The 14875-nt window shown below is 39.7% G+C and overlaps 2 protein-coding genes across 2 annotated transcripts; both read left to right on the top strand.

Annotated features, from left to right (window-relative positions):
- Positions 1 to 1820: 1820 nt before the first annotated feature.
- Positions 1821 to 7421, top strand: LOC126596263 (probable inorganic phosphate transporter 1-3). The gene is made up of 2 exons (XM_050262784.1): positions 1821 to 1965; positions 5536 to 7421. Exon 2 carries the CDS (start codon positions 5620 to 5622, stop codon positions 7231 to 7233), a length of 1614 nt encoding a protein of 537 aa, XP_050118741.1. The 5' UTR covers positions 1821 to 1965; positions 5536 to 5619; the 3' UTR covers positions 7234 to 7421.
- Positions 7422 to 8136: 715 nt separating this feature from the next.
- LOC126595321 (uncharacterized) lies at positions 8137 to 11821 on the top strand. Its single transcript, XM_050261655.1, has 4 exons — positions 8137 to 8413; positions 8928 to 9079; positions 10256 to 10961; positions 11073 to 11821. Exons 1-4 carry the CDS (start codon positions 8137 to 8139, stop codon positions 11819 to 11821), a joined length of 1884 nt encoding a protein of 627 aa, XP_050117612.1.
- The last annotated feature ends 3054 nt before the right edge of the window (positions 11822 to 14875 follow it).

Raw genomic sequence — 14875 nt, forward strand, 5'->3', positions numbered from 1 at the left:
TATAATCTTAGACATACTTGGAATTATCCTTAATATTCTTACAAATCATTCTCCCACCGAAACTCAATTACCACCGAGTCTCGCCTACTTCGACTCAAATTAGGAATTCCAACCTAGACTTATTATGTGATCAAGTCATACTTTATCCATAAATTAATCTATTGATCGTCCCCAATCTTTCCAAAAAACCCAACTCTGATCCTCAAATAGTCTTACTTCGACTAGACTCAGCCACGCCAGAAACCAATCTTGATCTCTAAGCGATTCTACTTCACATAGGATTCGGCCATGCAATACATTACTGAGCCGAGACTCAGATCTTTCTTTCTGGTCTGTCAACCAACTAGTCCAAAACCAGGAACGCAGGCTGAAAATCATCTTGATCTTTTAATTTTACCGCTCCAAACATATGGGTTGATAGTGCAAAATTGGGTATAAATTGTAACAACCAACCGAGCTGGTCAGGTGATGTGTCTTACCATTGTATGTCGGCACGATTAAAATTCACAAACAGAAGTCACTTCATGTTGCACTCTTAAAGACAAACACAAAACTAAAAATGCAAGTGGAACTCTTGAAGTGTAAAAAGCAATTTAGACGAGAAAAATGATAAAAACTCTTTTTTGTTTTGTTTTTTGTTTTATTTTCTTTTAGACATCTATGTTTAATTATTTTGTTGTTTTGTAGATGACATTTTACCACAATAACGAAAAATAATTATATCTATGCACCATAATGTGGATTCGATCATCTCCCCCACCCCCACAACAACTAACAAATTAATGCACCGACGCTATAATTTGTAAAAAAAAAATATAATTTTTGTTGTTTTAATTTAATTTATTCTCTGATTGCAAAAATAAAAAATAGTGTACGAAAGGCAAAAAACGATTGATGAACATTTTGCTTGCATCACTGCTACTTTAGTGGCACACAACGTCCTTCTCGTGTTATCCATTTTCTTTCACATGATTGATGAATATTAGACCATGACTTCCAACTTCCAAAATAGCATTAAAAAAATATATAACATCAAATCCGCAATAGAAAATTAAACTAACAGAACATAATAATTAAGATGTTGATGATGATGGAATTTATTAATATTATGAATTGGAATAAAAAAAATTCTTTCACTCTTCATTGTTTACACGCAATATGATAAGCGCAAGAAACCCAATTTAAAATAGAAAAACTAATAAAAATGGTTTAAAAACTTTAAGTTTTAACGATAAGGATAAAATAAAGGATAAAGTGAATAGTATCATAATTAACTTTTTAATATAAAAATGTGATTTTTCGTTAAAATAAACAATACCGAAAACTTTCCGTTAAAATTCCTATTTAAAATATATAACGGAATGGCACGACACTACCTTCATGGTTGCTACGTATCGTCTTATCTGGTTCTGTATTTATTTTTCTGCATCTCTTTAATAAAATTACAACGTGACTGGTGCTCCAATGATTGATTTACACTCTGGAATTTCCAACAGATACTTTTTTGCCTTTACCACAACTATGTTTACTCTATTTTTGTTTCTTCAATGTATACTATTAACAATTTAAAATGGACTTGTATCTTAAATAGTGGTTAAGATCATTCATCTCTGTAAGTTCATACAAAAGTGGTGTTATTTAACGAGCTTTGGAAGCTAGTAAATCAGAATAAAATAACCGATCGAGGAAATGCCAAGAAGAAACTGTGAGTTAATCGGAGAGAGAATTTAATCGTTAATAAATTGAAGGAAATTGGAGCTAGGGAGACTTTGTCCAAGAGTTGACTTTCAAGCAGGCAAGGTTGAAGTTCAAGGCAGGAATATTCTAATAGATGCTAGAATTGATTATTGCCGTTGAAGGATCAGTAACCCTTTAAATAGCTACTTTCTTCATTGACATCCACGCCATCAACCAACAACACATCCTCATCTCCCTCCTCAAAATGTTAAGTTCAACAAGCAGCAGGTAATTAGTCCCTGCAAACTCAGTTTTTCTTTGAACCTGCGAAATATGTGTGTGTGTATATATATATATATATATTCAGACTTTTATGCATGAAAAAACTTTCACTTTTTTGGAGCTGGTTTTCTTAATTTGGGAACTTGATAGGGTTACTTAAAGTAGAGATAGACTTTACCTTTCTAAAAGGTGAAGGTTGTTACCATGCAAATAGGGTAGCACTTGATCTTCCCTTGGAAGTTGAGGGGTCTACTAACTTTGTGCTGCTGAATTTTATTTCTTTTCTTATCTTACGAACTTTTATACTTGTTCATGAGTCAAAGCTTTTTTATGCGTGCAATTGGGCTCTTCGTTGAAAGTTTGAAACTTTCCCAATTCTTATATTTCAATTTGTTTTGCATATTCAAATAAATAATCTAAATTTCAGTTTATGAAATAGATTCATAATTTTCTATTTCATCATAAACAGTAAGAGTTTCACGCAGAGTACAGGGTCCCACTAACTTCAAAAACTTATAGCTAAGATTCATATGTGGAATAGAAAATACGTAGTGTTTGTTGATTCGACTTGTTTAGGTATGTTAGTTTTTTTTAGGTCAATGTTTAAGTATCTTAGCATTCACATATGAGATAATTTGATATTTTTTCTTTTCTTCAATCAAAGCAACTTGCAAGTCATCCCCATGCAGGCCTTTTGTTCCACCTTTCTGTCTTTAATTCCTTCAATAGAAAAGATTTTAGCCCAAATTTTCTAGAGTATTTTAGAAAAACCCAGAAAACTTTCGTTTTTGATTTAAACTACTATATCGCTTAGCATAACTTTCCGTTTTCGTGTGATAGATAAGAGAAAACTTGATATAAGTCATTTTTTTTAGTGAATATTAGAATAGTCAACTTTATTAAAATTAGTCAGATGCTTCATTCTCAATCTGTCCCTAAATTTAAAAATGGATAGAAACATAAATTTATTGCTTATTGTCAATTCCATGCTAAGTTCTTCAACTTTTTTTCTTTTTGTCCGTATTATTCTACCTTATATGGAGGAATAATTTATCTTGGAGTTTGTCATGGTGATAACAATAACTAAAGATAATATATATTTCTTTTGCTTCTACATGTCTTAAAATTTGCTAAATGCTTATAAATCTTTGACTTAAGTATATAATTGTCTTGGTATCTTTGGTATGAAGTAATATTTTCATTTGTATAATTGTTTTGTATCCCTTTTATAGGTAAATGAAAATGTTAATTACATATTTTTCATAGATATAAAATTGTATTATATATTATTTCAACAACAAAAAAAAAGTGTTTTGAGTAGGAAAAAAAAGTATTTTAGATATTTAATTATCATAGCTAAATAAATAAATATAATTATGAATTTTTTAATTTAATTCTATATTTACTATCAAGGTCAAAATAAATGCACAAATTTGGTATATTTTGAAACCACTTAATGTTGGGTTAAACCAAAAAGTTACTATATCGGTTGGGCAATGGAAGAGATGATTTTTTCTTTGGCCAATGGAAGAGATGATTCAAATGACAAATTCAGGATAGCTGCGTGAATAGAGTTTTTTGAGTTTTCGGTGTCCAATTTGGACTTCTGATATCTTTCCAGAACTCATAGCTTTGCCAAGATATGAGATGAATTTTGATATTTTAATTACGGTTTGAACTGAAGGGTTAACAAGGGTGCTTAAGTTTTTAAACGATGTTTTTGGTATTTTTGTTTTTTTCCTGTTTTGTTTGCTTTTGCTTCTAGTTTTTTCCCAAGACTGTAGAAACATCTTTAGGGTTGTATTTTATTTGTCTATTATTCAATTGAAATTTGAGAGTTTCTCTCAAATCCCTGGAGCTCCAAAGCTACAAAGATGCCCGTTCGTGATCTCGTTATCATATAACTTCTGCTATGTCAAAACCAAAAGACTCATTTCCTACAAACAAAAGGTTACTATGGGTTAATTGTATTATATATATACAGTGATGCCATCTTGGAACGAGGGATTTTTTTACTACATAATTGAGAAGTTAGGGGGAGAGATACTTAAATATAGTTTGCTGTATCTTTTGGTAATTTGCAGCCATCTATAGGAGACGAGACTTGAGACTTTGATTTTAAAAGAGAGATGCCACTATTGACAGCTCTGACAAGAGGGATTCTCATTTTTTTTTTTATATAGAGACACCCTCTTGACCGTTGGATTATATTTAATGAAATTGTGTGGTTGAGATTAAATCACAGACTATACAATCTCAACTACACAATTTCATTAAAGCCAAATCCAACAGTCAAGAGAGTGTCTCCATTTTTTTTTGAAAAATGAAGATTCCTCTTGTTAAAGAATTCCCTAAGTGACGCTTTAAAACAATATTTGAAAAACAAAAATATCCCTATTGAGTGACGTTTTAGAACAAATTTACTGTTAGTGTGTGAAAGTCAGTTATTAACCACAGTTAATTTCCCAAAATTATTGCTTTAAACACAAGTATGTACATGCGTTAGGCTTTAGCCAAGTAGTTGATCCATCAATTTCATCGATGCAGGCCTGCAGTGAATAAAATTCCCATTAATTTAAGGGAACTTTAACGAAAAGCTCTTGGTACTGTTCACTTTAACGAAAAACCACATTTTTACACTAAAAAGTCAATCCTGATACTATTCACTTTACCCTTTATTTTGTCCTTATCATTAAAACTCAAAGTTTTCAAGCCCTTTTCATTAGTTTTCCTTTAATTTAATTTATGCGGGCCTGTAGTGAGTAAAAGACAAGAATTTGAAAATTCAATATCGTACGCTCCCTTTTGTCTCCACTCCACGGACTATATGATTCAATACTAGAAAAACAAAGGGGCTTTTGAACATTAAATATAAAAAAGATCGAAATTTAAAAAAAAAAGTGTTAGATTACGTATTGATTTTAATTCTTTGAAGTTTCTTTTTACTAAAATTATATTCTATTTTTGTTATTTAATGTGTTTTATTTCATGCCACCACATAAGTGTAGAGAAATGTTTGCATAAGTGTCCTGAAATTATAGTAGTGAATATATTAAATTGATTTTTTTATATTGAAATGTCTGTACTTAAATATTATCGAATTATATTATAATAAATTAGTGTATCTAGATGTTTGTACTGAAATATAATTATAATAAATTACTGTACTAAATATCTGTACCGAAATATATTTTAATGAATTAGTGCAAACTTAGGAAAAGAAAAATCCGGAAATTACAAATAAATAAATAAATAACATGACATGGTATATAAATGTTGGCATTTAAATAAAATCAAGGGACTCAACTCAATTTTAAATCTTGTACCAGGTATTAATCTAGACTTCATCTTATTAAAGGATTAAAAAGAAGTTTCTTCTCCATTAGTTCAAATAGTCATGAGCGAATTTTTCTTTTAACTGATATGCTTCTACAAAGGTTGTGGATTTTAATTTGTGACAATAAAGATGGGATTTTTTTTTATTTATTTATCATATGCTCAATTAAGTTGCACATGTAGTTTATTTTCTTTCTATTTTCTTGCTTCAGTTGATCATTACTCCTTTTTCTTATGCAGATGAACTTAATTTACAGTGAACTAGTGGAGAGGAAGATTAACATTGTTATAAGTTGTGACAATTACTAATCCTTGTGGCAAGCAATGGCTAGAGAGCAATTGGGAGTGCTTAATGCACTAGATGTGGCCAAGACTCAATTGTACCACTTCACAGCAATTGTGATTGCTGGAATGGGATTTTTCACTGATGCTTACGATCTCTTCTGCATTTCCTTGGTGTCCAAGTTACTCGGTCGTATTTACTACACCGACCTAACTCACCCAAAACCCGGCACATTGCCTCCCAATGTGGCTGCTGCTGTTAACGGTGTGGCTCTATGTGGCACCTTAGCCGGCCAGCTCTTCTTTGGTTGGCTCGGAGACAAAATGGGTCGAAAAAAGGTCTATGGTATGACCCTTATTCTCATGGTTTTATGCTCCGTTGCGTCAGGTCTTTCGTTTTCGGATCATCCAAAGAGTGTGATCTCCACACTTTGTTTCTTCCGGTTCTGGCTTGGGTTTGGCATTGGTGGTGACTATCCCCTCTCAGCCACAATCATGTCCGAGTATGCCAATAAAAAGACTCGTGGGGCATTTATTGCTGCGGTGTTTGCCATGCAAGGATTTGGGATTTTGACTGGTGGGATTGTGGCTTTGATTGTGTCATCCGCGTTTGATCACGCTTTCAAGGCTCCTGCATACTCTGTGGACAGACGTGCTTCTCTTGCACCTCAAGCCGACTTTGTCTGGCGTATCATTCTAATGGTTGGCGCCCTTCCTGCTCTTTTAACTTACTACTGGCGTATGAAAATGCCTGAGACAGCTCGTTACACAGCCCTCGTAGCGAAAAATGCTAAGCAGGCTGCCACAGACATGTCTAAGGTTCTCCAAGTTCAGCTTGAAGCTGAAGATGAGAAACTAGAGAAGATTACTGAAGAGAAGTCCAATAGCTTTGGCTTGTTCACCAAGCAATTCGCTGCTCGCCACGGTCTTCACTTGCTTGGCACCACTTCTACTTGGTTCTTGCTAGACATTGCCTTCTACAGCCAAAATCTGTTCCAAAAAGACATCTTTAGCGCAATTGGGTGGATCCCGAAAGCAGAGAGCATGAATGCAATCCATGAGGTGTACAGAATTGCAAGAGCACAAACCCTAATAGCTATGTGCAGCACTGTCCCTGGATACTGGTTCACTGTTGCATTCATTGATTACATGGGCAGATTTGCAATCCAACTGATGGGATTCTTCTTCATGACTGTGTTCATGTTTGCTTTGGCAATTCCTTACCACCACTGGACCCTAAAGGGCAACCATATTGGGTTCGTTGTGATTTACTCATTCACCTTTTTCTTTGCCAATTTCGGACCCAATGCCACCACATTTGTTGTACCCGCTGAGATTTTCCCTGCGCGTTTGAGGTCTACATGTCATGGAATATCAGCTGCAGCCGGGAAGGCTGGAGCAATCGTTGGGGCGTTTGGGTTTTTGTATGCAGCACAAGACAAGAATCCTACAAAGACTGATGCAGGCTACCCACCTGGCATTGGTGTGAAGAATTCTCTAATTATGCTTGGTGTGATCAACTTTTTCGGCATGGTTTTTACATTCTTGGTGCCGGAATCCAAGGGAAAATCACTTGAGGAGTTGACAGGTGAGAATGAAGAAGAAGACGAGGCCCCAGAGCAGCAGGCAGCTTCTGCTAGAACCGTTCCAGTTTGATGTAATTTTACAATGGGTTTTATTTCATTTGCGAAGCAATAATAAAAATGAAGTTGATATATGTTTGCTTTTGGTTTGTGTAATTGAAGTAGAAGCAATTACAACTTGTTTTGAAATCCTTTTGGTTGTGCATGTAATATACCATTTTTCTTCGTCTTTGTTTTGAAATATATTTCCACCCTTCTTAACTTTAATGGCTATATATGGCTTGAAAGTCATTGTAATTGTTACTTATGTTTATTGTAGAGGCATTTTCTAAAATTTTGTTAACTTTTGTTATATGATGGACATGTAATAAGAGATATCACGCTTGACTTCTTACTCCTAAGGATGAAAGAGATGCCAAAATGAAGGATTTTTCTCTAAAAACTTTGATGTTATCATCGACAAATATATATAAAAATGTATTGTACACCTCCTTATACAAGTTCTTTCTGGTAATATAAAAATTATTAAGGGTACAAGTCAGCAAGAAATATAGTTAGCAAATTTGTTAGTATTTGGTTAGGGTTGTTAGGCTTACTAGTATAAAAACAAAGTGTGTAATCTTCATTCTTTCAATCAATACAAATCATATTTCTCTCTCTAAACTCTCTCTCTAGATCTATGTGCTCATCCTTCTGTTCATCATTTCTTCTTGATTTTCCCTTCAATTCCCAAACATTTTAATGTAGTTAACATGGTATTAGAGCCACCAGGCTCACGCCATGGATTTTGGTGGTTCCGTTTTTTCTTTTTTATTAGATTTCATCTAGTTTTATTTCTCTTCAGATTTTCTTCAGAAATTCCGTCAACTTCTAGGTTGATTTTTAGTTCTTGAATTTTCCGTTCTTGAATTCGGGAATTTTTCAGTTTTTCATATTTCAGTCGATCGAGTTTTGAGAAAGAAAATATTCTGGGACAATGTCAGATTCCGGGAAAGGAAAAGCATCAGCTTATGGGCAAGTGTCCGATTCCGTTGAAGGAAAGTATGATCGTTATGTTCCTAAGTTGATTGATAACACTCAAGTTCAACAGGCAAAACTTAAAGATATGGCGATTGGGAATCCATTTTTGCTCACTTCCTCCAACAAGAACGTTGTTCTTCCTCCTGTCGCAGCCTTGATAGAACTCGATTTGCAGCTGAGTGAAAGAGCCACTAAGAATGTGGAGCTGGGGAAAAGAAAGATCGATAAGAAGGGTTCGCTCAAGAAACAAAATCAACTGCTTACTTGGGACTCAATTTCCTTCCTTCTTCTCTCCTATCCCTGAATCGAATTCCGCAACCGTGAAACCATAACTGAATTTGTGTTGGTAGGCACCACGTGGAAAAATAAAAAGAGACCGTGTTACGATACATAAATATGTGGCAGCTGTCCTTTATGAATGCTTTTGTTTTATCCTAGTAGGAGTTGGTATTATCCAACGGTAAAGAATATGGTGATGTGTTCCAATCTGGTGCACTTTCCTTTAGGGTTGTATTTAAACCTCCTTTCTTCATTTAGGAAAGGCATGAATGAAAATCTGATGTTATAGTTATTTTCCTTTTCCTTTCCTTCTGGTTCTTTGCACCGCTTTATCCCTGAGCTCTATCATCTGGTATCAACGACAGGTTGCTACCGTCCATAGGCAAGAGCAAGGCCTCCATGGTCGTGGCCGACGTGACGGAGGTTGATTTGGAACTCGATTATCAATAACACCAAATTTTGGAACAGCTCAACGGTTCCATGACTCGGTGTCTCTACTCGCCACTCGCCAGGAGTCATTTCAGTCGAATCTGACAGATATTCAAGCTTCTTTGGCCAATATTAGTCTCGTACAGAGTCATTTGATGGAGGAGATCCGCGCTTCCCAGCAACCCCTGCCCGTACTCACCACTATCCCCAGATTCCGATTGGCTCTCTTCATATCCCCTTGAGTTCGACCTCCACCCCACTTCCACCTCCCTCTCATCCCTTCTCCGCTGGCCCTCTTTCAACGTGGGGCTCCCTCTACTTCCGCTCATCTTCCCTTCCCTATACACCCAATCAAGTCACTAGCTACCTACCTACCTCCCCTCTCCACTCGACTACTACCACTTCCATTCGGACCCATTTACCCTCATTTTCCTTTCATCCTCCCCATCATTCACCCTTTTTTACTGGAGCACCACCTCCTTCCCTTGGCCCAAAACATATGAAAATCGAACTCTCCCATTTCTCCGGTGATGACCCCTATAGCTAGTTAGCACTCGCGAAGGAATATCTCGATTATCACCAGGTCACCATTGCCAACAAGGTCACAATAACGAGGCTCCATTTCTCGGGGGATGCTGCACTGTGGTTCAAATGGTACAAGATACATATTAGGTCTGGGCTTTGGTCCACTTTCACCGTATCCTTGCTCCAAAGGTTTGGGCCGGGTGACCAATTGGACTTCAATATGTCATTCTCCCATGTTTCCCAGAAAGGCCTCTTAGACACTTATATCAATGATTTCATCAAATTGTCCTGTTGGGCCCAAGGTTGGTCTGATTCCCAGCTCCTAGGGGTCTTCCTTGGGGGGCTTAAAGTGGACCTCCATGATGATGTTTTGGCCCCAAGCTCTTGGCTCTTTGGCCCGGGCCATCGAACTAGCCCGCATCTACGATAACAAACACCAATGCCGTCGGGGCCCTTTCCATCTATTCTCCCCCCAGTCCCCCTCATCCTCCTCCGCACCCACCTTAACCCCACCCTTCCCATCTCCATCTCCTTCGGCTCGGCCACCATTGTGCCTCTCACCCGTGGAGGTTCACAAGCGTCATGCCCGCGACCAATGCCTCTATTGTCCCGACAAGTACTTTCCAGGTCATACCTGTGCAACCCCTCATCTGCTCATTCTCGACGCCGCCGCCATCTCTTAGGTGGCCTCCGAAACAGAGACATACGATCCTCCCTCAGCTCCTGATGAACCCTACCTGGAGGAACCCATTCCTATTCCCCTCAATGCATTGGTTTCTCCCAAACGCACTCGGGGTCGGGCTATGCGCCTGTTGGGCTCTATTGGCACTTGTCCTATTTAGGTTTTTGTGGACTCAGAGGCTGACCTTAATTTCCTCAATCCTGTCGTCGCCACCAGCCTTGGCCTCGACATTGATCCTTCTGTGGTGGAACCCGTGACGGTAACTAATGGTCGCCTCTGTTACACTAAAGGAGTTGCCCGCAATGTCTCGGTCCGTGTCCAAGATTATGTTTTTTCTTCGGATATACGTCTTTTGTCAGTCTTGGGATGTGATTTGGTCCTCGGAGCCGAATGGCTGGAATCTCTTGGCTACATTGGATGGCATTTCAAACACAAAATTATGGAGTTTCAAATTGACGGCACTAACTACCGTTTGATGGGCCTACGCTCACCCGATACGACTACCTACCCCCCTTCATCCCCTGTTGTGTCTCCGCGTGGGGTCTTGGGTCCTTCGGTTGCCTTCTTGTTGCATGCTCCCCCATCTCAGGCAGGCGCACAACCCACTTCACCACCTATTGAGCAATTCCTGGATACTTACCAAGACCTGTTCACACCTCCAACCGGTCTTCCACCTCTTAGACCCATGGACCATCGGATAACCCTATTACCGGGCACCCATCTAGTCAACATCTGCCCCTATCGTTATGCTCATGCTCAGAAAGCGGAGCTGGAACGTCAGGTGGAGGACATGCTCGCTGCTGACGTGATTCGCCCTAGCTCGAGTCCCTTCTCGTCCCCTGCATTGTTGGTCCATAAGGATGATGGTACTTGGCAGTTTTGTGTTGATTACCACGGCCTTAACTAGGTCACGGTCAAGTATCCTTTCCCCGTCTCGGTGATCGATGAGCTACTTGATGAATTACGGGGTGCCACAGTTTTCTCCAAACTGGACCTCCGTTCGGGTTTTCACCAAATTCGGATGTATGAACCGGATATCCCCAAAACGGCTTTTCGAACACATACTGGGCACTTCGAATTTCTAGTTATGCCATTTGGTCTATGCAATGCTCCCTCCACATTTCAGGCCCTCATGAACTCTGTCTTCAAACAATACCTACGACAGTTTGTGTTGGTGTTTTTCGACGATATCCTCGTCTTTAGCCCAACCATGGAGACACACCTCACCCACCTGGTTTCGGTGTTTGAGGTTCTGCGCATACACCACCTGAAAGTCAAGCCTTCGAAATGCTCTTTTGGCCAATCCTCCGTTGCGTACCTTGGAGACATTATCTCGGCTGCAGGGGTTGCCGTTGACTCTCAGAAAGTGCAATGCATCTTGGAGTGGCCTCACCCTCGTACCCTCAAGGGTTTATGCGGCTTCTTAGGCCTTGTGGGTTACTACCGCAAATTTATACGCAACTTTGGGATACTTACTCGCCCACTGACCGATCTTCTGAAGAAAGATAATTTTAAGTGGAACTCCACGGCCGATAAGGCATTCTTGGACCTTAAACAGGCCCTTACATCCATACCGGTTTTGGTGCTTCCGGACTTCACCATGCCTTTCACCATTGAATGTGATGCTTCAGACGTCGACCTAGGGGCTGTTCTCTCTCAACACCACCATCCCATCGCTTTCCTCAGCAAATCATTGGCCGAGAAACATAAGGCTCTATCTGTTTAGTGTATGCGGTCCAAAAATGGCGCCCTACTTGCTTGGGCACCCATTCAAAATCCTAACAGACCACCAAACCTTGAAGTATTTTCTCAACCAGCGAATCACTTCCCCAACCCAACAGAAATGGCTACTTAAATTGTTGGGTTATAACTATACACTTGAATATCGACCTAGGTCGTCGAACACAGCTGCAAATGTCTTATCTCGGCAACATGAGTGCCTGGCCCTTATGGGTCTCTCCCAACCCATCTTTGATAGTATCTTAGACATCCAGGCTGAATATGGCCACGATACAGAGGCTTCCACGATTCTCAAAGCACTCCACCACTCTCAGCCGACAAGGGCCCATTTTTCTCTCTGTGGGGATCTTCTTTAATACAGAGATGGCATTTTTGTAGTGGCATTGTCTCCCTGGCGTACTCGTATCTTCCAGGAGTTCCATTCCTCCCCCACAGTCGGCCACTCGGGTTTTCGTCGTACTTACAAACGGGTTCGCCAAAATTTCAATTGGCCAAGTCTTAAGAAGGCAGTGAAGCACTTTGTCTCCACTTGTGATACCTGTCAGCGTACCAACTATGAATCCATCAAGCCCCCGGGGTTGCTCCAGACATTGCCCATCCTATCCCAAGTTTGGACCGACATTGCAATGAATTTCATTAAAGGCCTTATTTCCACATAGGGCCACAATGCAATCTAGGTGGTGGTCGACCGACTCTCCAAGTATGGTCACTTTATCGCCATCAAACACCCTTACTCGGCAGCCAAGGTGGCCGACATCTTTCTACGTGAGGTGTTTCATCTCCAGGGTATGCCCGCAACAATTGTCAGCGACCATGACCCTCTTTTCATAAGCCATTTTTGGGAATCCTTTTTCAAGCTCAATGGCTCTCAACTTTGCCGCAGCTCCGCCTATCATCCCTAGTTAGACGGCCAAACTGAGGTCTTGAATAGGATTTTGGAGCACTACCTCCGTAGCTTTGTAGGCGACAAACCCTCATCTTGGGTTGAGTGGCTGCCGTGGCCAGAATGGTGGTACAACACCACTTTCCATTCAGCCATTCAAATGACTCATTTCGAAGCTGTTTATGGCTACCCTCCACCACGTGTCTCTTCATACCTGCCCGGCTCTTCCCTAATGCACCTCGTGGATACTACACTTCGAGACCGCGACGCCCTGCTCCACCTTCTTCGTGAGAATTTGCAGGTTGCTTAGAACCGCATGCGTCACTCTGCCAACAAGAAGCGCTCTTAGCGCGACTTCAAAGTGGGTATTGGGTTTTCCTCCGCCTCCAACCCTACCGCCAGTCCTCGGTCAACCACACCAATTGCCCTAAGTTAGCACCTCGGTTTTACCGCCCCTACCAAGTCCTCGTTCGTGTTGGGAATGTGGCCTACACCTTGGACTTGCCTCCTGACTCGCGCATCTATCCTACTTTCCATGTTTTTCTCCTCAAGCCCAAGCTTGGCTCTCATGTTGTGGCTTCCTCCACCCTTCCCCCTCTATCGGACATTGGCTTGGTGGCTTGGACACCAAAATCTGTTCTGCAGCTAGGCCTCTTCAAGCGCGGGGATCACGCGGTTACACGCTGGCCGATCAAATGGATGGGCTTACCAGAACACGATGCCACTTGGGAGGATGCTGATGCCATTCTTGACTGCTTCCCTGATTTCAAAGCTTGAGGACAAGCTCTTTCTTAGGGGGCAGGAATGTTACGATACAAAAATATGTGGCAGCTGTCCTTTATGAATGCTTTTGTTTTATCCTAGTAGGAGTTGGTATTATCCAACGGTAAAGAATATGGTGATGTGTTCCAATCTGGTGCACTTGCCTTTAGGGTTCTATTTAAACCTTCTTTCTCCATTTGGGAAAGGCATGAATGAAAATCTAATGTTATAGTTATTTTCCTTTTCCTTTGCTTCTAGTTTTTTGCACCGCTTTATCCCTGAGCTCTATCAGATCGAGGCAGGGGTTGTCGGTAGAGAGGTAGGTGGTAAGTTGTTCTCCGTCAGGCCTATCGGGGGGCTTCTTTTCATCGTTTGCCGAAATGCCCAACTCAAAATTTTCATGTGAAGGTTAAGTTTATCAGCCACTTCTTCTGAATTTCTTACTATGATTCTTTCAGTATTATGTGAATCAATTAGTTTGTTGTTATGGGCATGAAGTCATTCAGTTGATATGTTGAGTATTAAAGAGCTCAAAGTCATCTTTCTTGTGAATCTTTTCTGGATTCTTCCAGTTGTTTGTGACATTTGTGTCAAGATTAGTGTTTGTGATGGCCTCCATTTGATTTGCTAAGTGTTTCATAATCATGTATTGTGCAATATGTATGATGTCCAATTTTTGTCTCTCTGCTTCACTGATATTCTGCAACTCTTGATATATTTGGAGAAATGAGTGTGAATTCTTGCATTCTGGCATGTACAAGTTTATGGTTGTTTAGATTATGGTTTATGCCAAAATGAGAAGTGTAATGTCTGAAAAGATTGTTCAAGTGCTTATTGAGGAGTTTGTGCAATATATTTCCTTATCATAGCCTATAATGTCGAGTCTAACCAGCTCAATTGTTAGCATGTATCTATTATAAGTCCGGTTATATGATGAAGTGCTTGAAGATGTTGTTAACGGTAAATCCCACGAAGGGTAATTCCATGATGTGAATAGGTAAAACCCAAGAAAGGTAGAAGAAGTTGTTAACGGTAAATCCCACGAAGGGTAATTCCATGATGTGAGTAGGTAAATCCCATGAAGGGTAATCTACATAGATGTTGATTTTCTGTTGTTGAAATTGTGAAGGTCGATGTCATTGTTCAAAGAAGTTTTTTGGTAAAATCCACAAAGGGTGATCCCGTGGTGCTATAGTTAAGGTCGATGCCACACTATAGTTTGTTAATTTTCTGTTTTTGTAAATATTAAAGGCCGAAGCCAGGTTGAATGAGATTGTTGACGGTAAATCCCACAAAGGTTAATCCTGCAAGAAATTGTGATAACCGGCATGAGGATGTGTTACAACTTTATAAGAGGCTGTTCTTTGATTGAAGCTCCTGCGAGAGGCAAAGGAA

Source organism: Malus sylvestris, chromosome 13 (genome assembly GCF_916048215.2).
Source record: "Malus sylvestris chromosome 13, drMalSylv7.2, whole genome shotgun sequence".
Classification (NCBI taxonomy): Eukaryota; Viridiplantae; Streptophyta; class Magnoliopsida; order Rosales; family Rosaceae; genus Malus; species Malus sylvestris.

Bases quoted from the DNA above. Each gene is read 5' to 3' on its own strand.
- LOC126595321 (XM_050261655.1), top strand. From the start codon at position 8,137: ATGTCAGATTCCGGGAAAGGAAAAGCATCAGCTTATGGGCAAGTGTCC. The intron at 9,080-10,255 runs GTACTCACCACT...TGTCCTATTTAG, and splicing joins CTTCCCAGCAACCCCTGCCC to GTTTTTGTGGACTCAGAGGC. The intron at 10,962-11,072 runs GTACTTGGCAGT...GGGGTGCCACAG, and splicing joins GTTGGTCCATAAGGATGATG to TTTTCTCCAAACTGGACCTC.
- LOC126596263 (XM_050262784.1), top strand. From the start codon at position 5,620: ATGGCTAGAGAGCAATTGGGAGTGCTTAATGCACTAGATGTGGCCAAG.